The sequence below is a fragment of the Leptodactylus fuscus genome, chromosome 2 (genome assembly GCF_031893055.1).
Source record: "Leptodactylus fuscus isolate aLepFus1 chromosome 2, aLepFus1.hap2, whole genome shotgun sequence".
Classification (NCBI taxonomy): domain Eukaryota; kingdom Metazoa; phylum Chordata; class Amphibia; order Anura; family Leptodactylidae; genus Leptodactylus; species Leptodactylus fuscus.
The window spans coordinates 34,661,715-34,689,579 of NC_134266.1; the positions used below are offsets into that span (position 1 = coordinate 34,661,715).

Consider the following 27,865-nt stretch of genomic DNA (forward strand, 5'->3'; position numbering starts at 1 on the left):
AAGTCTGCATCTGACTGCCGTCTGTGTTTTGTAGTGCGCTGTGCATAAATACATCGTCTATAGAACCGCTATTGTCTGACCTGCATCGAAAGAGCAAAAACCTGGAATTAAGTCTTAACTAAATTGTCTATAGAATTGGATTTGGAGATGAAGCGGAGATCAGCGGGTATTGTCCAAGACTTCCTATCACTAGGCCCATCTCATCATGGCAAGCCCTTTATACAACAATATTATATATATTATTATATATATTATACAACAAAGCTGCCCCAGTGATCCGCCGATCGATGCGGGTTATGATCTTAAAAGACCCGATCGACTGAGATCGCTACAGGAAGTTGTGCTTGCTCATACAGTTTCCCAGCAGTGGCCACTACAGGTGAAATTTAGTATTACATGCTGGCCATTCAAATCAATAGGTGGCCACACAACCAAGATGAATAAGTGTTTAAAAGATGCCAAATAGCAATAATATAAATGTACCGATATATATTAAGTGATGGAAGGAAGCAAATACAATATAGCTAAGGGTTCTCAAATGTAGGTGGTGGTACAGGCTAAAGTCAGAAGAGACTAAACAGAGAATATGAGCATCACTAAAGGACCAGACCAATGATACATTGTACTGTAAGCTGATAAGATCATGGCGTACCTCTACATTGTCCTCTTTACGCTCTATGTTTAGGAACCTTTTACCACTGTTGTTGGTGTTGGGATCAGGAGGAACTATGGCACTCAGGGCTTAGGCGGGTGACCCAGGGGCCATTTTGCATCTGGTGGCCATCATATACTTATTGATGTCTCATCTGCTGCAATGTACTTTATTTTGGTAAAATAGTAGATGAAAGCTACCCAAACCTTATCCACATGCTGTGACTATACCCAAAGTACAAACGGTCTTAAAGCTACAACATGTCCAATATTGCTACAACGCAAAGGCTGAAACTTGTGGGAGACCTGCAGTGATGGTGCAAATGTGCTGCAGCCCATCCCAACCCCCAATACACATATTTGGTTCGGTGAGGGTGTAAATATTTTTATTGCAGGGACAGGGATAAGGGAATGTTCACACTACCATTATAAATCTTAATTGCTCCCAACCGTCATAGGATGAGAGCAATGAACAATAAATGTGATGGAAGTTTTTTGATTCTATTATGGGGGCGGGCGCAGATATATTGGCATTCTATGAACAAAACATGAATATTACATGATTTATAGTAGGTATAGGCAGCAATAGCTTTAGCCAACTCAATAGGGTCTATGGGAGAGTTTGTTGGTCCTGCACTGGGCAGGAAGGGGGAGTAGTAAGTGTGATGTCCTCTATTCCCAATAGTGGATGTAATGGTGGGTGCATTGGTGTTATTTTCTATTATAATCCTGTCTGTAAACAAGGTGAGTGCTGTAAATAAAATCCCACAGAACTGGCATGTGTCAGTCTATTCTTAGGCATGTCGGCCAGAGTTAAAATTGCAGGAATACTTCTTGTTTAGATATACTTTTTTGAGCTATACATAGTGACATGTAATATAGAAATTCTTTAAAAATGTGTTTAACATAAAAACTTTGTTTAAAAATAATAAGTCATTTTCAGGTAAAGACCTTCCTTTAACTTTTTCTATATAAATCAATGATAATCTGGTGTTACAAGTCATTCACATTCTTCATAAGTGTAGCAGCCAAATATAAGGGTGTGAGGGTAATACTTACTGCAGACCCTCCTTCTCCTTCTATCCCATAAGCATCTATATACTGGCTGTTAGTGTATAGGTGATAATTCAATGCAGAAACATAGAAAGTGCTCATCATAGGAATCACAACATTGTATGAAATATGTCACTGGAAGGAGACCACAAGGTACTACTATCCCTTCTGTTTCCTCCCTCCATCCTTAGGAATCTCCTCCTCACTAATCCGCAGGGATAGACCGACAGTTCTCACACATACACAATGTACTCTGTTTACTCTCTCTATAGAAACCAGCGGCATACCGCTAAGAAAGTTATAACCTTAAGGCTGGATTCACACATGCAGTTTAAAGGGATTAATCTTTTCCTAACATTTTTGGCCTATCATTCGAGTGTGTTAGGGTCCGACACCTGGGACCCCCGCAGATCAGCTGTTCAGGGACAGCACGGCTGTTAATGTTTACATTCTGGGAGCCGGGCTACAACATGTATCGTTGGCTTTAGGTAGTGTAGTCCTGCCCCATAGATTTTTAATAGGGCATCACTGCAATATCTAAAGACACAGCTATGGTTTGTACAGGGAGCAAGTACTGACATGTAAACATTATCGGGAGCGACGCTGTCCTGGAGCAGCTGATCTGTGAAGGTCCTGGGTGTTGTATCCTCACAGATCTAATGCTGATGACCTGTTCTCAGGATAGGCTACCAATATTAGAATGTGGATAACCCCCTTCAGATCCTCTTTTGAGTACCCTTTGAGCCAAGACAGAAGTGGATCCAGCAATAAGACATACAGTGTTCCTTATATTTTTAAAGGGGCTCTGTCATTGGGAAAAGTCATTTTTAGATAAGCACATCCTTGCATAGTCTTTAGAAAGTCTATTCCACACCTACCTTTTGTATGTAAATCACCTCAGTGGTTTTTGAATGAGCCCGTTCTTATTCATATGCTAATTAGCCTCTCGGTGCACCCCGGAAGTCTCATCGTGCACCCTCTTTGCTATTGTTTCCTATGGGTGTATACAGCACAGGCTGCTGATAATGATGATGACTCAGCTACCTGTTTGCACACACATAGGAGATAACAGCAGGGACCAGTGCTGCTGGGAACTTCCTGTGCTGGCTGGAAGCTCATTAGCATATGAATAAAAACGGACTTATTCAGAAACCACTGAGGCAATCTATATACTATAGGTAGGTGTGAAGTAGCATTTCTAAAGCCTATGCAAGGATGTGATTAGTTAAAAATGACTTTTCCCAATGATAGGGCCCCTTTAATCGGCTCCTTTCTTTGAACAGAAAAACTATCAAAGCTGCTACAATAACTGCATATGTGATTACCGCCCTACAAGGGCAGACTGGATAGCACCCTACATATAATAGGATGGATTCCCTCAGATTAGCAGGTTAGGATACTAAAACATAGTTATGGGGAGATTTACTGTCTTTGCAATGCAATAAAAGCCTTACCGGGCAGATGAGAAAGAAGGATTTGGTCTCTCGCTGCTCGTAGCTCCAGAGTAACAAAGTAGCTGTTACTGAGTGACTGCAGCAGATGACATTGGAGAAGTGACACATGGTAAATCTGACATGATGTGTTTACCAGAGACCCTGCCTTACTAGCAAAGTGTCAGTCACGGACCAGAGAACAGCCCCTGTGCCCGCCACCCCGGAGACTCAGCAGATTAGCGACCTCTCAATTATACCTGACACATATTACATCATAACTACAGCCGCACATGTCTGCAATATTACCGAAATGTAAAGCTCAGGAAATTGGATTATTACTAATTCCTACTAATATACTGTAGCAACATAAAAGCAGAGAACTGCAAATTCCACATATTATGTCAATGAGGGGATCAGAGAGGCTGCTGTAATGTTTTCATAGACATAATGACTAATTCTGGAATAATTCCCTAAGGGCACATTCACATGATGCATTTTGTTCACTGCAGAAACGGTTCTGCAGTGACTTTGCAATAACTGCAACGTTTTGCCACTATTGGGCAGTCACCAAGGCCAAAAATTGCATTAAAGATACAGATCCATGCACAGTGTGCTGGAAAATGTGACTATAGTTGTCAGAGCTAAAATCATTGATGTCCTATCTTATGTATGGGTCATCAATATTGGATCGATGGGGTCTGCCCCCTGGCACCCCCACCGAACAGCTGTTCTCAGTTGCTGATACACAGAGAATGAACCAGGAAGCAGACAGCGCTGTTCTCTGTATAGTGGCCGGACCAGGTACTGCAGATGAGTTCCCATTCACTTGAACCGGAGCAGATCTGCAGTAACTCAGCTCAGCCACTACACATAGAATAGCGCTGTCTGCTTCCTGATTCATTTTCTGTGTATCAGCTGATGAAAATTGCTGATCAGTGGGTGTACAGGGTGTCAAACCCCTCTGATCTAATATTGAAGGCCTATGCTTAGGATAGGTCATCAACATCTTTAGTCAAGAAAACCTCTTCAAGGGTCTATTGCACAATTTTGAAAGCAAACAGCACCTTTATCCACCAAACTGCTTGGGCATAGACAATGTAGTTTTCTCCTCATTGTGCTCGTCTGTCCCTTTTCTACATATGCAGTCACATAGTGGATGGAATATAAGTGGAACAGGTAGAATACGTATAAGCTTAAAGAATCCAAATGCATTGTTTAACCTGGACCTTCAGTATGAACGCAGTCCTATTGTTCTGTAATCCGCAGTAGTCACACCAATAACATGTGCAGTAGTCAGCCCTGTATACCTCCGAATAACACCTCAACCCTATACATCCACTTCTGGATCCCAAGAAAACAGTCGTCAGATAAGAAATTGATATTTTTTTAAGATACGAGACAGTTCCACTTCCACAGTAATATCTGGCACTTGTTCAAAAATGATGTCACCTCCAAGACTAAATGTAGAAACGCTGCTAAAAGATGGTCCTGGAAATATTTTATCTGAAATAGAATGTCATATATCTCATCCAAGGCCATAAATGGAGTACGACTACGTGAATATCTGTGTCCAGAATGTTAAGTATGACATTACAGGGACATCAATTGGCCAAAACGTCAGATTATGTTCTCATATCAGAGCAATTTACTGACAGCTTTTCTACTGACGTCCCTTCGAGTACTGGACAAAAATCATATAAAAAGAGACTTCACAGAAACAACTTGTAGGGTTCAGGGACTAGGGCTGCATTCACACCACGTCTTTTGTTCCAGGCAGGGAATCAGGCTATTTTTTTTTTGTTATCTGTTGAACCATTTGCATCAGTTTGCATGTGTTTTTGTAAAAGAAAACAAAATTGATACTTTTTTTGCTAAATGGAATAGGGCAGAGGATTGACAACTGGTCCTCCCTCCGACCACATATTTGAAAAGGCTGCGGCGTTCGCATGAGTGCTGCGTCCTCTTCATTACATACCGAGCACAGCAACCTACATTTTTGCAGAGGCTATGCTATATATCAGCATGAAAGCCCTGGGTACCCAGAAAACTTTACATTGCAAGAAAAATTTGTGGAAGAAATAGGATGCAATTGCATTTAACATGATACATAGATAATACAGGGAGTCAGCCATATCTGACAGACAGAGCGAGATAGATAAGGCAATGAATTGGGTAAAGTATTCCATTTAGCTTAAAGGGGTTGTGCAGGATAAAATCCGATTTCTACACCTACTTTCTAACTTACTTTACAAAAAGAAAAAAAAAATCTATATTAATCTAGATCACCAGGGCGGTCATGTGACCACCCCAGTCAACAATACTAACCCCATACCCACCGCATCATACTTACCTGTCTTCTTGTCTGTATCTTCTGGGTACAGGAGATCCCTTCCTTCTGGGATGCTGGCCAGCCCCACAGAAAGAAGTGATCTCCTCTGCCAAGATGGTATGATGGTTTTGGGGGGAGGAGTGAGAGAGCGAGGGGGGGAACGAGTGAGGGGGTAGTGTGAGTCAGCTCTGAGTGAAGAGCAATGCATCATGGTAGTTGTAGTAAAACACAGGATGCAACCCATGTAAACAAATGCAGAACATACCAGGAGCTCCCAGAGAAATCCAGAAATCACTCAAAACACTGCTAAAGGTATTTGGTTCGACTTATTAACCCATTAATAGCACTCACTGGCCTTTTTGGAAAAATTTATTTTTTGCCTGGAAAACCCCTTTAAGCCACAAGTCTGAGTATGATCCTTACAGATGGGAATACTTTGTAAGATGTAACAAAGTGTGACATAAATGCAACAAAATTCTGAAACAATGTAAAGCTACTAATAGATGGTATAAACTTACTCAAGACAATGTAAAGATATGCCAGATATATCATCCAGCATCAGCCACTGTGATAAATCTGGAGCATTCTCAGACTGTCTAGGTTTGCACTGCCTAACTATGAATACATACAGTATGGGCTACTGTTTTCATCCCCTTGTAATGGTGATATGTTGTTTAGGTTGTGTTCACACTACTATAGAGCCTCAATAGGAATTTCCATGAAATTTGACAGAATGTGCTTCTTTTCCCAAACACATAACCACGATAGGTCCTATTATTAGCGGATGGATCCACTGGGCACCATTGGTGTTAGTCATACGAGGGATCCAACGTTGTGTTATGGTTTCTGTATATAACGGAATCCACAATGGTAGTGTGAACACAGCCTCACTTCACTCTATGATCGTATAGGAATAACATTAATTAATATCCACATAGACGGAAGGAACACAGTTTGGCAGATTTCAGTGCAATCCTATAATAATGATAAAGCTTCCTATCCAGTCCTCTTGATATATTAGGCTTCCGCTCCTCTGGTCTGAGGGTCTCCCTTGGAATCCCGCTGTATATGGCCGTACTGCCGCAGACATCTATTGTGTAGTGTTACCGCAGGATTGTGCAGCCTGTGTTGTGCTTACTAGGATTCCCCAGATTTACCAGTCTAGGGCTTTATATGACCCGCTTCTGGCACGGCAGGGGTTTATTCTATGCAATGGAGTAGGCTGGTATTTAGGAGGTGCATGAATCTGTCAGTGTGTATGGGTGAGCAGGAGCTCTCGGGATATTTATAACCTGGCAGTAATACATCTCGGACTTACCAATGTCATTGCTTTTATCTGAGGAGTCTCTGTCAGGCGTGCTGGATACCGTGCTGATTCCCACCTCTGCCTTCGGACTGTCACTCCTATTTGTCAAGACAGGCAAAGACATCAAACCAGATTATAAGCATGTCTACACATGTCTCAAAGTAACCAATGACATCTCCAAATCTGGTAAAAGAACATTTCTATCATGTTAACAAGCTGTATGCTGATCATTGGCATATTCTTTAAAGGGAGTCTGTCAGCAGTACATTGGTTCCAAGCCTTACATTACCTTCTGCCTGTAATTCAGCTTTGGAGCCTCTGTCATAAGTAAAGTGGTTATAAAACTAATCCCGGTTCCACGTAGAGGAGATTCTACAGTTTCCAAATATCATAACATCACCCCTGCACTCATTCAGAACACCAGTGACTGTCTCTCTGCTGTCTCTAATATCATGTCCTCGCTCTATCTGAAACTAAATCTCTCTAAGACTGAACTACTACTGTTTCCACCATCTAACAGATCTGTCCCTGATATATCCATTGCAGTCTCAGGCCTTACTATAACTCCTAGGCAGCATGCCCGCTGCCTTGGGGTCATATTTGACGCAGACCTTTCCTTCACCCCTCATATTGAATCACTCGCACGTTCATGTCACCTCCACCTCAAAAACATCTCCAGAATACGCCCTTTCCTTACCAGAGATACACTAAAGACACTTATTGTCTCTCTGATTCATTCTCGCCTTGACTACTGTAATTCCTTACTAATCGGTCTTCCCCTCACTAAACTCTCTCCTCTACAATCTATTCTGAATGCAGCGGCCAGGCTCATCTATCAGGCTAGACGCTACAGCGATGCCTCCGGTCTGTGCCAATCGCTACATTGGCTGCCTATTCATTATAGAATAAAATATAAAGTTATTACTCTCATCCACAAGGCTCTCCATAATGCCGCACCTCCCTACATTTCTTCCCTCATCTCTGTCTACCGCCCAACCCGTGCTCTCCGCTCACTCAATGACCTAACACTTACATCCTCTATTATCAGAACCTCCCATGCTCGTATACAAGACTTCTCCCGAGCTGCACCACTTCTCTGGAATGCTCTACCCCGGACAATCAGATTAACTCCCAACTTCTACAGTTTCAAACGCAAACTAAAGACGCATCTTTTCAGACAAGCCTATCACAATTCCTAATGCACAAAATTGTCTGAACACTGTATAAGCAATGCCGCCCCTGCTACCTCTTGTGTCACCCTCTCTACCTCATAGATTGTAAGCTCTTTTGAGCAGGGCCCTCAGTCCCATTGTGTGAAATGACGTTCTTTGTTATGTATGTCTGTATCTGAACCCTATAAATTGTACAGCGCTGCGGAATATGTTGGCGCTATATAAATAAAATGTATTATTATTAAATATACCTCAGTTGTTCAGCTTTGGAGACTCATTTTCATGTAAATCAACATTTTATTCTCTTGCAAATGTGGGTAAAGTGCTTTGTCAGAAATCTAGAGCTGGGAACAAAACCTAGGCAAGCTACTGTTACTAATGTCCGTTGCTGTCTTCCATCATGGGATGCCAGTACCGGACATTAAACTGCCACAGAGAATGGTCGCAGACAGATTCTGTGTCCGTACCCATTGATACTAATGTCTCAAGTCATGTTGTTTACATTAGTGTCAATGGAACCGGTCACAGAATCAGTCTGTGACCATTCTGAAGGCCATTGCTGTCATCCTATGACAGAAGACAGCAATGGACATTAGTAACGGTAGTGTGAACTCCCCCTTAGACACCTCCCGAAACAAGAAAGTTTCTCATTTACAAAGGAATTAAATATTGACTTACATGAAAATAGGATTCCAAATGTATATTTGGAAACGAGAGAATCCCCTCTACACGGTACTGAAATTAGGTTTATAACTAATTTACTTATGATAGACTCCCTTTAAGGGAGTCTGTCAGCAATACATTTATTGCGCTGCCTGTGATTGATTCATTTTTTTCCAACACAGCCATTCCATAAAAATAACAATCATTTTCTCTATTTTCAATGTCTCTGGGTTCTTCTGGGTTCCATTATTTTCCCAGGCCCATATAGCTGCAATGATTTAATGCATCTACGATCTATCCGCACCACTTAAAATCATACGAGCACGCCTTTCTCTATTTTCTTGGCTACACGATCTGTAAAAAAACAGATGTCTGAATAAATACATTGAAATGAATGGATATGTAGGCTATCTGTGAAAAGTGCAGACAGTGCACTATGTAAATGGAGGAAATGTGAATATGGTCCAAACATACCAGGACTGTGATGACCTCCAGTAGTGCCGATGAACTCTATAATGTATTTACTTGATTCTATACTGTCACAATGACAGGAAGGACGCTTTGCTGTACGTTGCAGTGTGAACAGTAATTAATAACACAGCTTGACTGTCCTACGCTGAGCCAGCACATGATGATAAATATAACTCCTCTATTAGTATATCATGCTCAGATTGCGGAGCTGCCACAGGAGTCACCTCTATGTCACCTAAGCAGGTCCCGACTATCACTGGACTTGGATTACACGTTCACTCCAGTACAAACAAGAACACTTCTGAGTCCCATTAACTCCTCATTACACTCGAGTGCCTAAGATCATATACTAATATCTGTAACCGGACATCTTACTTGGAAGAAACACAAACAAGTGTTTATCCCCCTTGAGGACGCAGTGATTTTCCATTTTTGCTTTTTCGTTTTTTTAAACCCCCCCCCTCCCTCCTTCCAAAAGCCATAACTTATTTATTTTTGGTTCACAGAGTCTTATGAGGACTTATTTTTTTGTGGGACAAGTTGTACTTCGTAAAGGTGCCATTTAATATTCTCACAATAATTCCAAAATAGAGTAGAATTGGGGAAAAAAAGCAAAAAAAACAAAAACAAACAAAATGGTGCCCTTTTTTATATATATGTTAATTTATTTTTTTTTCCTATCAGTATGTCTTTGGTGTATGGGAGGAAATCCATACAAACACAGGGAGAACATACAAACTCCTTGCCGATGTTGTCCTTGGCAGGATTCGAACCCAGGACTCCAGTGCTGCAAGGGTACAGTGCTAACCACTGAGCCACCATGTTACCCCCATTAATTTTATGTTCAGTGTGCGTTAAAAATGACATGCTGGCTGTAATCTGCACAATCAGCACAATCACAAAAATACCAAATGTATCCTTTTTTCACATTTTAACATATTTACAAGAATAAAAATCTATATTTTAGTCGCCATATTCTGATACCTGTAACTTTTTTATATTTCATTTTACAGAGCTCTGTAAGGTATATTTTTTGTAGGGCGGTATGCAGTTTTTACTAATATTATTTTGGGCAATCTATGATGTTTTGATCACTTTTTGTTCCATTTATTTTGGAAGGCAAAGTGGCAGAAAACTGGTGGTTTAGCTATTTAGATTTATTTTTCCCGCTACGGTGTTCACCATATGGGATAAATGTTTTTAGATCATAGTAGTTCTGGCATTTTCGGGCTTGGGGATGCCCATTGTGATTATGTATATATTTTTTTATTTATATATGACAATGGAAGATAAAGTTGAACTTTTAGATCCCAATCAATTTGAGACTAAAGACCAATTCTAAGAGTAGGCTATTAATATATGATCTTGGACAACTCAATTTAAAGGGGTATTCCAATATGATAAACTCTAGTCACAACTCCCTATGATCGATCGGTGTCTGATGTCCTTCCCTCCAATGCAGCACCCTGGCCATACCCTATTGGGGTGGATGCAGTTCCCTGCACTACTGAGTACCTGTCAGTTCTTCAGTGAAAAAAATGAATCAGCTGCAGCATCTTAATTCTCAGGATTTATGGCGGTACAACCACACATTACACTTATCCATTTGTAATCTCTTCTGGTTAAAGGGGATGTCAACTTGTAATTTTAGGGATGAGCTGAAAAAACAAGTTGGTCAGAAAGTAGTTGGGGTCTTACCGTGCATGTGTTACGGGTCCTGCTGGTCTCTCCGGCCTCCGAGGAGGGAGTGTGCCAGATTTATTAGAAGTGCTAGTCTTGGGTGGACGGGGCTTCTTTGGAGGTATTGCGGGAACCGAGTGCTTCAGTGAGCTATCCCCTTTGTGATCCCTGTCAGGCCTCTCTGTAATAAGATACTTCTGTTTTAGTAAAACATGACATCGACTTGATCACATTAACGCTAAGTTCACACTAACATTTGGGCACTCCCAGATTTGGCTCAAAATCGGAGGTGAGAAGTCCTGCAAGGAGAACTTTACTCTCTGCCAATTTCAGTATAGGTGGAACTATTATAGTCTATGGGGTCCACGAGTTTCCACGTGTAACCGCATTTTGATAGGATAGGGTTTATGTATTTCGGGTCCTCCAGGGGGACCCGAACGCTAGTGTGAACCTCATGTAAATGAAATGAAACAAGCGTTCTCATGTAAGACATGTCATATCCAAAGGATATGCCTTTCATGTCTAATAAATGCAGGTGCCACCTCTTGGAGAATTAACAGAGCTGTCATCTATCATAAACCTCCCCCTGCCCTCTAATTATAATGAAGTGTCTCTGTTAACTTTGTCCCAATCTACACAGCAAAGCTAAAAAGTGAGTTGAATAAAACAGTAGATATAAACCCAGTGTGTGGGAAAAAGCTTGAATGCTTCAAGAATATCACATAAATATCTAAAAAAAAAAACCAAGAATACAGAACAAAATAGGTGTGTAATAAAATTCTGCCAAACAAGATGTTGTTTTCTGACGATACATCTCAGCAGAATGTCGCACAGCACGTACCTTTCTCGTCTGGTCTGTGCGGGAGGGTTTCAGGCCTTTCTGGAGGAATCTTCCTAATGTCTTGTTTTCTGTCTGATGTACCCACTGCGATTAAAAAAAACAAGTCAACTTATCTACAAGAGGGCAGAGCCGCTAACCTGCAATATAATACAATATTCTGAGCACAGCACAGGGATTACAGCCATGAGGCAGCAGCATACTCCAGGGACACTAGCTCTACAATAGATTGCAAGAAGCTTAGTCAGGACACCTTGATGGAAATGAGATTATCTTGTCTAGCTCGATGAACCATCTACTTAACATTCATGTATGAAAATCCAGGATGTATAGGTTCCCCCTCACCTCTTCAGGGAATTTACACGTGTCCGAGATAAATCTCATCTGACAAACCCCCCGACCACATATAGATATAAAGAAGTATAATGTCATCCTTGGTCATCACATGATCCGGCTCCATTCTGGGCTCAATTCCCCTGATATTCTAAACAAGAATAGAAAAGGCTCTGCAAAAACCTCATTATCTCACTTGTGATCGGAATTAGCTACAGCGTCGTGATTTTTCCGTTACACAGCTGCCCCCTGTGCACGCAACCTATTTCTATGCACAGATGTACATGGCTTTTAGGCCCGATGGTAAAAGCAAGTGGTACAATATGTAAATATCCCACTGAAATCCCTTCCCTCGGCAGCGCCTGGTCATTGTGGAAATGACTGCTATTTTTAACTCAGATAACATTTGTCTTCAATCATCCTATAAACAGATATTTGGATGCAGATGAAAGATTATCGTGCAACATTAATGGGTGTAACTAAATATATACCGTAAACATATTATAATATGTAATATGTTTATAAGCAAATTTTCTTACTCGTTGATGCATGCAAACCATACAAAGAAACATTTGACAAAGCCTAAAAAAAATTCTACCATTTTGTGTATACAGCAGCTATGCAGGCCTATGTGTTTCTATGGTAACAGACTACAAACAAGTCCTGTAAGTAAGGGCTCGTTCACATCTGCGTTGTGCTCTCCGTTCTGCAGGTTTCCGTTTCCTGCATAAAACAGAGCAGGAGATGGAAACCTGCAGGATTCTTTCTCACACATTCATTTGAATGAGTGAGAAAGCTGTCCGGCTGTGAGCGGCGGTGAGCGTTTTATGCTCTCCGCCGTGAAACCGGGTTTTTAAATCCGGACACAGATTCAGACATGCAGTACTCTGTGTCCGGATTTTAAAAAACGGTTTTGCGGCGGAGAGCATAAAACACTCACCGCCGCTGACGGCGGACCCGGTCTGTGCTTTCCGTCTTCTGGCATGCAGAAGACGGAAAGCACAGAACGGAGTGCTGAACGCAGGTGTGAACCTGGCGTTATCCGATTCTGCAGTGGCGTTACTTCCCCTTGTGTACAATCTGTTAGCAAGTAGAGAGGGTTGTTACTGAAATGTAGAACTGGCACTAAAACGAAGTCCTAAAATTACATCATGCTTTTCTGAAGTAAGGATGCAATGAATCTTGTTTTTAAATGGCTGTCTTATGTCGTTTAATTTCCTGCCTTTAAGACAGTCTATCAGTATTCAGTATCCATATTGTGATCAGAAATACGGATAATATATTGATGACATACTGATACAATTTCATCTGTAATAGGTCCATATTGCCCATTCATATTACCTATACATGAAAACCAGGCCTAAGACGTGATTCACGCCATTGCTCCCTCTGTGTTCAGGGATTGAGTCCCCGAATACGTCTGAAAAATGCAGAGACTAAAGACTTGCAAGCAGGACTTTTCTCTACAAATTTTTCGGGCGGAAACGTGGCAGACCCCTATATAGTCTCAATATGGGGTCCGCAGGTTTCCACTTGGGTTTTGTTTTTTTGGGCTCCTAAACAGACCTGAAGAATGGAAACCCAAGCACAGTTGTGAACCAATAGTGAAGCATTTTCTGAGCGTTTTACTATGTATTGACACCTCTTCCTGCTTGCTCTGATATCCCATTTAACCTGTTAGTCAGCACCTCAATATACATTTATTACAGGAAAGTTATACGAGGAATCAAGTTTAGGCCGCAGACGAATCTTTTTTTTTTTTTTTTTTTTACATCCATTTAACAGAAGCAAAACATGGATACAAATAGATGGCAATCCACTTACATGGAGGTAAAAAATTTTTTTCATTTTTACCGGTCCCCCAACTGTAATGTATTGTTTATAGTATTGGTCTCCTCATATTGAGGTAAGACACCTTATTGCTCCCCTAAGGTTCCTTCTCCTGAATGTCTGACTGGACCCGCTGCACCCGTTTACGTTACACCCTTGAATGGCGGTCAGTTATCATCAGTGCATTGAGTTTTGGAGTGAAGGCAAGATGCCTACCAAAGACTATGTATGTACAGACTACTAGATGACCACTAGATGCAAATGTTTCTACTTCTTCAGGAACCTTTACTATGCTTGGCATGTCTAATAATAAGGTAAAGCATCACATAGATGATATCCACGTGCCCTCCATGTCTCCACAGACCCATTAACCTCCCCCAGTGAGCCAGGCCCCAAAATCGACAACCTGTCCTGAGTTTTGCTCTGGGCTCATGGTCCCCTGATAATGCATGGATCTGTGTATGGGTCCATTAGAATATAATAAGTCAGTGTGCCAGGCGTGAAGAACATGGCGATCAAACTGACAAAACACACAGTATTGTGCATGGAGCCTGAACGTGAACCATTTTATGCTGGTTACCTGTTGCTGGCTTGGCTACTGGAGCTGACGGAGGAGGAGGTTTCTTAGGTCTCTGTGAAATAAAAAGTGAGACATGGTACGTATTAGAATAAACACTGCTTAAGTGTATGTCACCAAATATATATATACAGTGTTGGCCAAAAGTATTGGCCCCCCTGCAATTCTGACAGATAATACTCAGTTTCCTCCAGAAAATGATTGCAAGCACAAACTCTTTGGTAATATCTTCATTTATTTTGCTTGCAATGAAAAAACACAAAAGAGAATGAAAAAAAGTCAAATCATTGATCATTTTACACAAAACTCCAAAAATGTGCCGGACAAAAGTATTGGCCCCCTCAGCCTAATACTTGGTAGCACAACCTTTAGACAAAATAACTGCGCACAACCACTTCCGGTAACCAGCAATGAGTTTCTTACAAGGCTCTGCTGGAATTTTAGACCATTCTTCTTTGGCAAACTGCTCCAGGTCCCTGAGATGTGAAGGGGGCCTTCTCCAAACTGCCATCAAGAGATCTCTCCTCCCCCCCCCCACAGGTGTTCTATGGGATTCAGGGCTGGACTCATTGCTGCCACTTTACAAGTCTCCAGGGCTTTCTATCAAACCATTTTCTAGTGCTGACCTGAAGTGTGTTTTGGGTCATTGTCCTGCTGGAAGAGCCCTGACCTCTGAGGGAGACCCAGCTTTCTCACACTGGGCCCTACATTATGCTGCACAATGTGTTGGTAGTCTTCAGACTTCATAATGCCATGCACACGGTCAAGCAGTCCAGTGCCAGAGGCAGCAAAGCAACCCCAAAACATCAGGGAACCTCCGCCATGTCTGACTGTAGGGACCGTGTTCTTTTCTTTGAAGGCCTCTTTTTTTTTTTTTCCTGTAAACTCTATGTTGAGGCCTTTTCCTACTTTTGTCTCATCTGACCAGAGAACATTCTTCCAAAACGTTTTTGGCTTTCTCAGGTAAGTTTTGGCAAACTCCAGCCTGGCTTTTTTATGTCTCTGAGTAAGAAGTGGGGTCTTCCTGGGTATCCTACCCTACAGTCCCTTTTCATTCAGACGCCTACGGATAGTACGGGGTGACACTGTTGTACCCTCGGACTGCAGGGCAGCTTGAACTTGTTTGGATGTTAGTCGAGGTTCTTTATCCACCATCCGCACAATCTTGTGTTGAAATCTCTCGTCAATTTTTCTTTTCCGCTCACATCTAGGGAGGTTAGCCACAGTGCCATGGGCTTTACACTTCTTGATGACACTGCGCACGGTAGACACAGGAACATTCAGGTCTTTGGAGATGGACTTGTAGCCTTGAGATTGCTCATGCTTCCTCACAATTTTGCTTCTCAAGTCCTCAGACAGTTCTTTGGTCTTCTTTCTTTTTTCCATGCTCAATGTGGCACACACAAGGACACAGGACAGAGGTTGAGTCAACTTTAATCCATTTCAACTGGCTGCAAGTGTGATTTAGTTATTGCCACCACCTGTTAGGTGCCTCAGGTAAGTAACAGGTGCTGCTAATTACACAAATTAGAGAAGCATCACATGATTTTTCAAACAGTGCCAATACTTTTGTCCACCCCCTTTTTATATTTGCTGTGTAATTATATCCAATTTGGCTTTTTAACAATTCTGTTTGTGGTTATCCATTGAAGACAAATTCAATAAAGATAATAATACTAAAGAATTTGTGATTGCAATCATTTTCTGAAGAAAATGAGTATTATCTGACAGAATTGCAGGGGTGCCAATACTTTTGGCCAACACTGTATACCTGCACACTTCCGCCGACATTTCCCATGACCACATTGAGAAGTACAGGTGACTAGGATTTTCAATACTACTGTATGCAAGAAACAAAGTATTCTGTCTGATATACATTTGTTCCCTAAGTATCAGACATACACAGTGTACAGACTTACCACTGCATACAGATGAAGCAGCTCTTAATTTTCCATGAATTTCATTAAGAGGAACCCATTATGCTTAAAATACAGCCTGCAGGCAGAATGTTCTAGAACAGGAGGCGATGAGCAGAAAGATTCAATATAACTGGTCATATATTTACTGAAACGTCTGTTCTTTTTATGCTTAGGAGTCCAGTGGGCAGTCCCCATCCATCCACTAGCTTCCGGTACCAGGAGTGTGCAGGAACAGCTGATCTGTGTGGGACCCGGGTGCCGGACCCAACACACCACATACTGATAACCTAGTATGTGGAAAAGACTATTGGGACCCAGAAAACCAATTCAAAGGGGGTACTCCTATCTTAAGGATCCTATTCACACTTGTAGCTTAAGCTAACTATGGCTAAGTGCCGAACCGGAGTCTTTGCTGCAGAAAGTGCCAAAAAAGACAAGTCCTACCCGGAGGACTTTTCTCTCTGCTGATTTCAATATACAAACAGTGGAAACGCGACAGACACCCAGTAGAACCCATTATAGTCTAGGAGGTCTGCGGGGAACCACTGTTTTAACGGTCTGGCTCTCCATCATTCGGGCCCTTCCCCTGCAAGAGCTTAGCACAAGTGTGAACCTACCCTGAAGTGTTTTACCCAAGACATTGCTTTATCTATCTTGCTCTGTTTGCCCGATATAACTAAATCTTTCTCCTTAGGGTTTAAAGGTTACAGACCAGTTCTCGGTTAGGAAGATGACAGTCAGAGTCCCAGCTCCTGGCTGTCTCCTCTCTCTACATACTGCTTTCAGTTTGTGATTCCTGGTTATAGCTAAATGAGGTTTCTTAAGCAGTGCTTCTGTTATGTGTGTATGTAAATCCAAAGATAACTGAGCCCTCAAACTGAAACCATAAAGTGAAGGAGAGAGGAGACAGGAGAGCAGCTGAAATCCTGAGATCAAAAAACCCCTTTAAGGTCGGGGCCCCACGGGCCGGAAACGCCACGATTTGCCCACGGCAGAAACACTGCAGGAAAAACCGTGGCATTTTACAGTACTTGCAAAGTGGATGGGATCCATGAGAATCCCATGCCCACTTTGTGGGAAAAAAATTTGCAGCAAGGACACGCTGCAATTTCCAAAAAAAAGGCTGCGGTGCGGCGTTTACGCCACGTGGAGCCCCATCCTAAGACTAGAACGTGCAGAGATATAAATGTATAAAGCACAAATTCTAATTAATATATTCCCACAAATATGTATTTCAATTTGCTCTATAATATGATCTGACACTCTCTACGTGATGAGTTCCCTTTATTAACTCCTGTTTCTTGGATGCGAAACCAATATGCGCTCGCCCTAGCCAATAAAACGTCTGTGTTATCCGTAAATTATGGGCGACAGATGGGGTATGCATTCAGCATAATGGTATAATGCCTCACTGTGCTGCGAACCTAGGACCGTGTCCTGACAGTTCAAAGAATTTTGCTAATTCTCCTTTCCCTTTAAATATTATGAGATGGAAACATTATTCACATAAAAACATCCATAACCCTTAAATAAACATGAATTCAGACGCCACTAACATAGTCTAATGTGCTATTTAACTTTCCTAATGCCTTTGCTGATGAAAGATCCTACAGGGCTTCGCAGGTGCTTATTTAGATTGCATATCATTTTCCCTGGAAATTACATTCACACAATCCGCTAGGAAAAGCAAGCATACATCTCTCCACGTAAATATATTTATTTTGTATCATTTTCTATGTACCGCCGTTTGACATTGGAAATTGATTTAAAAATGCAGGTTGCAGAATGAATGGTTCAGCGCCATTTATTTCACAGCGAGTGTAATCATTTAATTGTTTTTTACCTTTCTCAGGGTGACCCCAATTTCTGTATAATTCAGATCAGAATGTATCGCCATAAAATCGTATATTTCTGCATACAAGTATATTAAGCCATTGTGGTAACATTACATCCTAAATCGCTCAGTATGGAGCTAAAAGTCATGTAAAATAAGCAGTATTATTAGACATTAAGTCCAGCGACTGTGGAGTCATTACAGTATTTACTCAGAAGTCTGGAAGAACCCCCCCCCCTCCCTCCCCAGGTAACCTGCAGAATGAAGGGGTATAATTTATCAGTACAAAAACTTTTACTTTTTAGGCCTTATCCAGACAGGCGAGTTTAAAGAGGATCCGTCAGCTTAATATGCTGCCCTATGTTCAGTAAAAGCCCCATATTACACCTCAGGTCTGGACTCGTAGTGGCAAAAATGGCACCAAAAATGTGCCTTATGGTTACTCCATACTCCAGTGTACTCAGGAAAGGAGCCCTCTGTCTGACCCCCCCCCACACACACACACCTAAATCAAAACTGGGATCAATTGGGCACTCTAGCTTGATTATGATTAATAGCGATTATTTACAGTATGAAAAATTAGGCCAATGTTCTAGAGATGAGCGAGTAGTATTCGAATGGAAAAGTTCGATGCAGAACCAGCATTGATTGGCCGAATGCTATACAGTCAGCCAATCAACGCTGGTTCTTCTCCTACCTTTAGAAGTCTTCTCTGTGCAGCTTCCCCGCGGCGTCTTCCGGCTCTGAATTCACTCTGCCAGGCATCGGGCCTGGGCAGAGCCGACTACAAGCGGGCATGAGCAGTCAGCTCTGCCCAGGCCCGATGCCTGGCAGAGTGAATTCAGAGCCGGAAGATGCCGCGGGGACGCTGCACGGAGAAGACTGCTCGGAGGATCCAGCCCGACCCTCACTCGTGGACTTGGTAAGTATAATTTGATCGAATGTTGCCTACCCCTGAAACGAGCATTTTCCCCCCATAGACTATAATAGGGTTCGATATTCGATTTGAGTAGTCGAATATTGAGGGGCTACTCAAAACGAATATCGAACCTCGAACATTTTACTGTTCGCTCATCTCTACAATGTTCCTATTAGGCCATCTAACATGAGATCTTTCTCAAGATAATTTTAAGGGGGGGAAGGGATTATCCCAAGGAGCTGCCTAAATAATCCACCCACGATTTGTCTTCAGACACTGTGTCCCCTTTCTCAGGGCACACAGACCAGTGGCATCTACTACAAGGGCTCTAGCAGGTGCCATACACACAAATGGCGGTATATCATTTTATGGTAGGGGGTAAATATAATGTGTACAATTATAGAAGATAAAGGACTTGCGGTCTGCAGCCGTACATCCAGCATATTCTACCATGAAGCCTGAAATCTCTCGCTCGATATAATGGATGACTTCATCTGGCCCAGGTAGGTGGGCGTAATTTCAGCCCTTGTGGAATTAAATAGGAACTCTATAATTACGGTAATTTAACTCCCGATTTCCGATGTCTGCAAGGTCTATTTCTGCGCTTATATTGTTAATATGACAGGCAGACGTCAAGCTGCAGGGTATCACTGTGTTTTACTATGTCAGCTCGGGATCACTCGAGCTGTTCCTTTGTTGAGAGGTATTACAGGTCACTCACACTAGATTTTACGGCTATAATTTGCCTTATTTCCTATAGTGACACCAAATTCCACTGTATTTCCTACCCTGTCTAAATATTGTCTCTGATCTTCCAAAAGTACATAGAAATGACTGATCCTGGGGCGTGGCTTGCGCGTGAAGCGGTCGGCCGCATGTAGCTGGAGCTCCGGGCCGAATCACTATTAATCCTGACTCCCAGCCTGCACATCTGAAGCCCCGGGTACCTGTGATACTGGGCCGGGTCCTGGAGTGGGTCCTCTCGCAGCTGGCTTCCGCGTAGTGGCGTTTTGGAGGCGGTGAGGAGCCGAGAGTAGTTGCGGCCTACTCCTGCAGTGTGAAGCCGGCCGCCATCTTCCTGTCTGTGGAGCGGCAGCGCGGCATACTCTCCCGGCCTGTGGCCCCAGGTGATGGTGGAATTGGGGCTCCGGACCTTTCCCAGTCGACCCATATACATCCTGGGTGCCTCCTTTGCTGCTGTGGGTCTGGACGCTGGTGAGTGGAGATCTGGTGTGGGCCTGGATTGCCTGGGATCCCTTCCTACCCCCCCTCGGCCTGAACAGCAGCCATTTCCTGCTTCCTCTTCTGTATGATTGAGCAGTGTCCCCAGCCTGGATGTCTGGTCTCCCTCAGCTGGCTTCTTGTGGTGGTCCTGTGGCGTGTGGTGAGCGCTGAACACATCCTAGTTATTCTTCTGGCAGCTTCAGCCTAGGAATTGTTATATCCTGCCTCAGCTTTCTCTCCATCATATATTTACGGACTGTGTTGCCCTGCATATTTGTCCTCCATACCTGTGATTGCTGTGGCTGCTCCTTGTGGATTGGGCCTTCTCCATCCGCCATCATACCTACTTCTACGGCACGCAAGAAGGGCGGCGGCGGACTTTCCAAAATGAGTCGCCCGCTGTCGAGCTCCACGTCGGATCGCCTACGTAGCTTTACCAGATCCTCCACTCCCCCGCCTACCACTTCTCCTACGGCTTCCTCATCGGCTGAGCCTATGGATACTGCTGAACCCACCTTGAAACAGGTGACTGCACAGTTGCTGGAAGCGATACAGGCTGGCACCTCTTCCTTGACTGGTAAAATTGAAGAGGTTAAAATTGATCTTGGCCTGCTTCGACAGGACTTTCAGTCTCTGCGGGATAGAGTGGGTGAAGTGGAGGATCGTGTTTCTCGGGTGGAAGATTCTGTTCAACCCATCCCTGCCAAAATTCAAGAGCTGGAACGGGCGGCAGCTTTGTGGACTCAGAGGGCGGATGATCTGGAGAATAGGCTGCGACGCAACAATTTGCGCATATTGGGTCTTCCAGAAAAAGCAGAGGGTGCTGACCCCCGATCCTTCATGGAAAAATGGCTACGTGATATTCTGCCGGAAGCTCATTTTTCTCCCATATTTGCTGTTGAAAGAGCCCACAGAGTTCCTGCCAGACCTCCTCCTCCGGGGGCCCCCCCGCGTCCCTTACTGGCCCGGTTGATTAATAGTACGGATCGTGACACCGCGCTGCGGGCTGCGCGTCAGGTTGGGGAGATCAAATTCAATGGAGCTACAGTGGCGATGTTTCCTGACTTCTCGGCTGCTCTCCAGAAAACCCGAGCATCCTTTGTGGCGGTCAAGAGACGTCTCCGAGAAAAGGCTATACAGTATTCTATGATTTATCCAGCCCGACTTCGTGTCATCCATGGTGACCGTTCCCTTTTCTTCAATTCTCCCAAGGATGCGGAGGACTGGTTGTCCCTGTTGCCCCGATCTCCTCGGCGCTGACATCATATCCTGGTGGTGAGAGGTCCTGTTAGACCGGAGGCCCGGCCTTATGGCTTTTGTCGTTACAGTGTTTAATTGACCCGGTGGCCTAAGGTGTGTTCACTGCTTTGGTTCTGCACCTTCGGCTTTATTACATGAACGTACTTTGCTTATTTTGCGCAAAATTTTTTCGAGAGAGTGCCCAACAATCCATCTGTATTGGGTGCACTTTCTCCCCCGTTGAAAGTAGCTACGAGACTGTACTACTCCGTATCTGGTTAATGTGTTCGAGACTGTTTGCGCCCTCCATGGGTGTGTTGTTCTATTTTGTCTGTGTTTTCACGGTTTTTTTTTTTTTTTTTTTTTTGCTGTGCCACATACTGAATTGTCTTTTTCTCCTGAGACCCCGCTCACTGCCCTGTGCCTCCTGCCCGTGGCTCATGCTTTACAGATATAAGAGATTGTATTGTTATGGCGTCACTTAATGTTTTTTCATGGAATGTGAGGGGTCTAGGTAGTCCGCGTAAGAGATCTACTGTCTTCTCTCAAATTAGGCAGGTCCACCCTCATATTGTTTGCCTCCAGGAGACACATATGGTGGCGGAGACTGTTAGCCGGCTTCAGAAGCCGTGGGTTCAGTGGGCCGCTCATTCTATGCATACCTCCTTCTCTAGGGGGGTGTCTATCCTGGTGCATCGCAGTATTAGGTGGGAACCAGGGGTGATTGAGCGGGATCCCGAGGGGCGCTACATATTTGTCCAAGCATGGATAGACTCTACCCTGTATGTGATTTTAGGTGTATATTTACCGCCTGCCTCCGATATGTCTGTACTCCAGGGTGCGACTCAGTTTGTGGTCAGGTTTCCTGGGGCGGTGGTGTTATGCCTGGGTGATTTTAATCGGGTGATGAATGAAGCTGCAGACCGATTTCATGCTGGTGTGGATCCTCCGCTGTCTTCTCGTCCCACCTCTATGGCCAAATTGGTCCGGGAGTTGGGTTGGCAGGACTTGTGGAGGGTGGTGTTCCCTGATTCCCGAGTTTTTTCCTGTCATTCTGCTCATAGACATGCCCTGTCCCGCATTGATTATGCCTTTGGGAATGTTAAGACCTATTCCATTCTACAATCCGTATCTTACTTGCCTAGGACGGTTTCCGATCACTCCCCTCTCTTGGTCATCTTGAATCATGGGGACACGATTAGATCGAGTTTGAGCTGCCGTATACACCCCTTTTGGCTCAAATTATTTACACCCAATGATAGGATCCCTGACCAGCTTCAAGTATTTCTGACCGTTAACTCCCCGGATACATGCCCCTCTCTCCTTTGGGAGACCACGAAGGCATACCTACGTGGGTGTATTAGGTCCTCCATTTCTTTTATTAAAAGGGAATCCTCGTTACTGGAGACTTCCCTAGCGGCCCGGTGTATCTCCCTGGAGGCTGCGTATGTTGCGAACCCCACGGATGAGTCTAGATCCCAATGGTTGCATGCAGGCAGACAGTATTTGCATGCACTCCATGAGAAGGCCCGCAGATCTCTGTTTTTTAGCAAACAGAAATTCTATGAACTCGGGAATCAGTCTAGCAGCCTATTGGCCCACCTGGTACACCAAAACACGGCCTCTCCAGCTATTTTCCGAGTACGCTCGGAGACCGGCGATATCCTCACCAATAGTAATGATATTAGAACCCGTTTCCACCAGTATTACAGTGACTTATATAGTTCTAAATTAGGAGTTGGTGATCAGGATCTGGCTCTTTACTTAGATTCCATTCCCTTCCCCGTTCTGTCTGAGGACCAGCGTGCTTTTTTGGACTCCCCCTTTACCTTGGGGGAGTTGACGGAGGCGCTGGCGGACATGGCGAGGGGGAAATCTCCAGGTCCTGACGGTATTCCGATAGAGGTATATGCTCAGTATGGGGATGTGCTCCTGCCAGTGCTGCTAAAATGTTATGAACGTGCCTTTCGGGACCGTAGTCTTCCGGCGTCCTTTTATGATGCCACAATTGTTGTTCTTCTCAAACCAGATAAGGATCCGCTGGACTGTGGTTCTTACAGGCCTATTTCTTTGTTGAATATCGATTATAAATTACTGACTAAAATGTTGGCAAGGAGACTTAACACTGTGGTTCTTGATCTGGTTCATTCGGATCAAGCTGGTTTTATGCCAGGCAAATCTACGTCTGATAATCTTAGACGTGTCCAGGTGGTGACCCAGATTGGCTCAGCCACTTCGGCGGACTGGGCAATAGCCTCGTTAGATGCTACAAAGGCATTCGACTCTGTCGAGTGGCCTTTTCTTTTACAATCTTTGCGTAAATATGGGTTTGGGGATGGATTTATTACTTGGATCTCCATTCTGTACTGTTCCCCTAGGGCGGCGTTGTCCATTAATGGTTCGCTGTCTCCGTATTTTACTTTGGGTAGGGGCACGCGGCAGGGTTGCCCTCTCTCTCCGCTGCTATTTGCTTTAGCTATAGAACCCTTGGCCATACTCCTGAGGCACGACCCTCTCTATAAAGGTATCTCCATTGGCCCTAGCGAGGAGAGGGTTGCGCTTTATGCTGACGACCTCCTTCTATTTATGTCTGACCCCTCTATATCCTTGCCCCGAGCCATGGAAGTGGTAAATGTTTTTGGCAATTATTCGGGCCTACGCACTAACTGGTCTAAGTCCTCTTATATGCATATAGGTGGGGTGCCGGCGGCAGCGGAGGGGGAGGTAGTATGTATATTGCCGGTGGTCTCTGCTTTTAAGTATCTTGGGATCGTCATTCCCAGAGACTATAAGAGTTATCTGGACCTTAATGTTTTCCCCCTTCTCTCGCACTTCCGCTCTAAATTCCTGACCTGGGATGCATTGCCCCTGTCCGTAGCGGGCAGGATAAACCTGATTAAAATGATTGTATTACCCAAATGTCTATACTCTTTAAGTAATTCGGCCGTGCCTGTGCCCCTCCGATTTTTTAGACAGATGGACTCCTTGATGATCTCTTTTGTGTGGGGTCATTCTAGATCCAAATTGAGATTGACTGCTCTCCAGAGGCCGAAACAACTCGGGGGGGCGTCACTCCCTGATCTGTTTCTTTATTATCTTGCGGGTCAACTCCGCTTTATAAAGCCCTGGCTTTCCTCGGATCGGCTCCCGGGGCCGGAGAGGCATTTGGCTCACCATCTGGACCTGAATATCTTGTGGCCTGTGCTGGACCAGTCTCGGTTGTTCAGGGGTAGGCTTTTGCCCATTCATACTCTAGCGGCGCAGGTTTGGGCGCAGGCCCGGAAAGTATCTTCTTATTCGGACACCCCTGCAGAGACCCCCTTGTGGGACAATCCTGGCTTGTCTGATCTATTCGTGTTACCTGATGCTAGGTCTTGGTCACGATATGGGGTGTCTACTCTAGCGAATTTATATACACAGGGGGTGTTTGTTACTTTTGACTCTTTGACCGCATCACATGAGATCCCAAGACACCAGTTCTTTAGGTTTCTTCAGATACGTCATGCCCTTTCCTCGATATTTCCTGCCCAACCGTGTGCCATTTCCGAATACCCGCTCATTGGTGTGCTACGCTCTCAGGGCCCTGGGGGTCTTATTTCGGTTCTATATAACCATCTAATTCATGTAAAGGTATCTCTGGCTGAGTCCCCGGCTCTGACGCGTTGGCGCACCAATATCCCAGAATTGACTGATGAGCTGTTTCAGGAGGTTTTGGAATCTCCTCTTTATGTCTCTCCTTCAGCTAATAATAAATTGATCCAAATTTTTATCATACACCAATGTTATTTGACCCCTGTCCGTTTGCACAGAATGGGCCGTATGTCTAGCTCGACTTGTCTCAGGTGTCCGTATCCTCGTGCAGATTTTTGGCACATGATGTGGGGTTGTCCGGTGGTTCGCACCTTTTGGAGGGGAGTGGTAGACCTTCTGGCAGATGTCCTGGGCCGCCCAGTCCCGTTTTCTCCCGAAGTCTGCCTGTTTGGCGTTTTGGAGGAGGAGTTGTGGCAGCATCATACTCGAATTTTTCTTAGAGAGTGCTTGTTTTATGCTAGGAAAGCCATCGCCTTGCGGTGGATGGCCCCTAGATCCCCATCTGTCTCCCAATGGCGGAAAATGGTTAACTCGGTTCTCCCATTTAATCAGATTATATATAAAGGGAGGGGCTGTCCCCAGAAATTTACTACGGTATGGGGTGCGTGGTGTGATTCTCCCGTGACCCAATACTCTGCTCCCATGATGCGTTCGGCCCTAGACACCTTTGCTCCATAAATGGGAGCTACTGCCAGATAGGTCTGTGACTCCTCGTGTGGGGAATATATGTGACTGTTGTAACTTTGTTGTTGTGTCATGTGATATTGTGTTCAGAACTGTGTTGTGGTCGGGGTGGTTGGGTTGGGGTCGGGATGGACCAGTGCTGTGGCTTGTTTCTGGTTAACTATATGTTTCTTGTGCTTATACTGTACCTGTGTTTTTCTTTTGTTTTGATTGTATTACTTGCTTTGTTATGTAATCTTCAATAAAACGAGTTTAAAAAAAAGAAATGACTGATCCTGCTGCCCAAGCACTTGTCTTCTATACATGTTTATCTATACTGCAGCACGATCTCTCTCTGTATGTTCACACTACCATTATAACATCCATCAAAGGATAAGAGCAACAGACATTAAGTGACTGATGCAGAAAGGGCCCCTCCGTCCCATGACCTTGACATGATGGAAGCTTTCTTATTACTTTTCTGATGGAAGAAAATGTCATACATACAGAAATCTTCTTCCATCATCATTTTTTTTTTTTACATTAGAGTGAATTGCAATGGACGCCAGATGGAGGGCGCTCTGTCTGCTTCTGTCACTCTATTGCTGTTAATGTCCATTTGCTCTTAGCCTATTACAGATGACAGTAATGGACATTTTTAATGGTAGTTTGAAGGTCCATACTGTTTTACACCATCTTATGACATGATGTAATCCCACCAGGCGCGACATATTCGACAGGTGCCGACTTTTCCCTTGCATGTATCGGGGCCTTAAATTGCAACTGAATGTGAGAAGAGACTGTTAATATTAATAGGGACGTCTACTTGTGCTCGGTACATTTGGCAAAACCCACATGCAAGTGGTTTTAGGGTGGCTCATAGGTTAAAGGCTTCCATGTGCTGCTATACCAAGCTTCATCAGGTACTATATGGTGAAAATCATAGATGTGTACCTTAAGGGTCCATACACCTTTATGGGTGCATTACTGCTTCTCAGTACTAAACGGAGCAGAAATACAGCCATGTGCACATCGCCTTATTCTCTTAATTTTTAGCTGCTTGGCTGCTTCATTGGGACACAGCTAAGACCCAACACTTGCCAGCATAACTACAGCCGGCGTACATTGTCTCTTGTGCTTGTAGGGTAGTTTATAATCCACCTTCTGTACCAGTACAAGTTCCAGTTACTTTTCTAGAACATGTCCCTTCTCTTTACACTGCAGCGATGATTCTTCAGAATGGCAGTTCTGTATTACCAGTTGCATGAGGATCTGATTTCCATTACAGTAAGTTGTCCCATATTAACATGCACAAATGGGCAAATTGTTGTACCTACATGATGTAAAGCGTCACCAAAGGTTCCAATGTAAAGAATTAAAAAAAAAAAGCTATAGAGCAAGAAAGCTAAAAATAACTTTACATGACACTCACATGGATTTCCTTCTCATAATCAGGAGGAAGTGGCTTGACAAAGTTATCTGGAAACACTCCTCGTCTGCTGTTCAGTTCTCCTTCCCACCATCCCACGTCCACACAGTCCTGTAAGAAGATGACAAGTTATAGATATGCAATAGACTTTCCATCAATGTCTTTTTTTTTTATTAAGCTCTATCAAATATTTTCGAAACATAAAAAATACCCCCCCGGCAAGACCTGTCTATAGACCCTACTAATACCTTAAGACATAGGTTTCTCTGATCAGCATTCCAACATGAAACCGGACATCATCTTATTAAAAAAAAGTTGTTCTGAATTCTGCAAATGTGACTCAGGTTTTCTGATTCTTGGAAATAACACAACCATAATTTTTAAGCGAACTTGTTGGTTGGACCTATTACGTGAACTGACAAATTTTATAACTATTTTTTTGTGACAATTTTAGGAGATTATCACACAGCTTGGGCTCCAACTCCACACAGCTTGACTTGAATTATTCTCCCTGGGCATGCCCAGTATAGCAAGGTGCCTTGTCCCAAGTGTCAAAGCTATACTGCACATGTACCAGGGCGGTCCCTTGCACAGTGCAGTGATGACACTGGGCATTGGACACCTTGTTACCTTGTGCACACCCAGACAGTACAAAGCAATGGCGCATGCGCAAGCTTAAGAAAAGACTAACAATCAGCTAGAGTGGTTTTA

General features: G+C 43.7%; 1 protein-coding gene across 1 annotated transcript in view; it reads right to left on the reverse strand.

Annotated features, from left to right (window-relative positions):
* Nucleotides 1–27,865, reverse strand: part of SH3KBP1 (SH3 domain containing kinase binding protein 1) — a 283,844-nt gene that overhangs the window by 19,269 nt on the left and 236,710 nt on the right. Inside the window, exons 9-13 of the mRNA XM_075263613.1 lie at nt 27,158–27,265; nt 14,340–14,391; nt 11,600–11,683; nt 10,777–10,939; nt 6,785–6,870 (exon numbers count right to left, since the gene is read on the reverse strand). Coding sequence (XP_075119714.1) covers nt 6,785–6,870; nt 10,777–10,939; nt 11,600–11,683; nt 14,340–14,391; nt 27,158–27,265 — 493 coding nt within the window. The remainder of the gene's footprint in view (nt 1–6,784; nt 6,871–10,776; nt 10,940–11,599; nt 11,684–14,339; nt 14,392–27,157; nt 27,266–27,865) is intronic.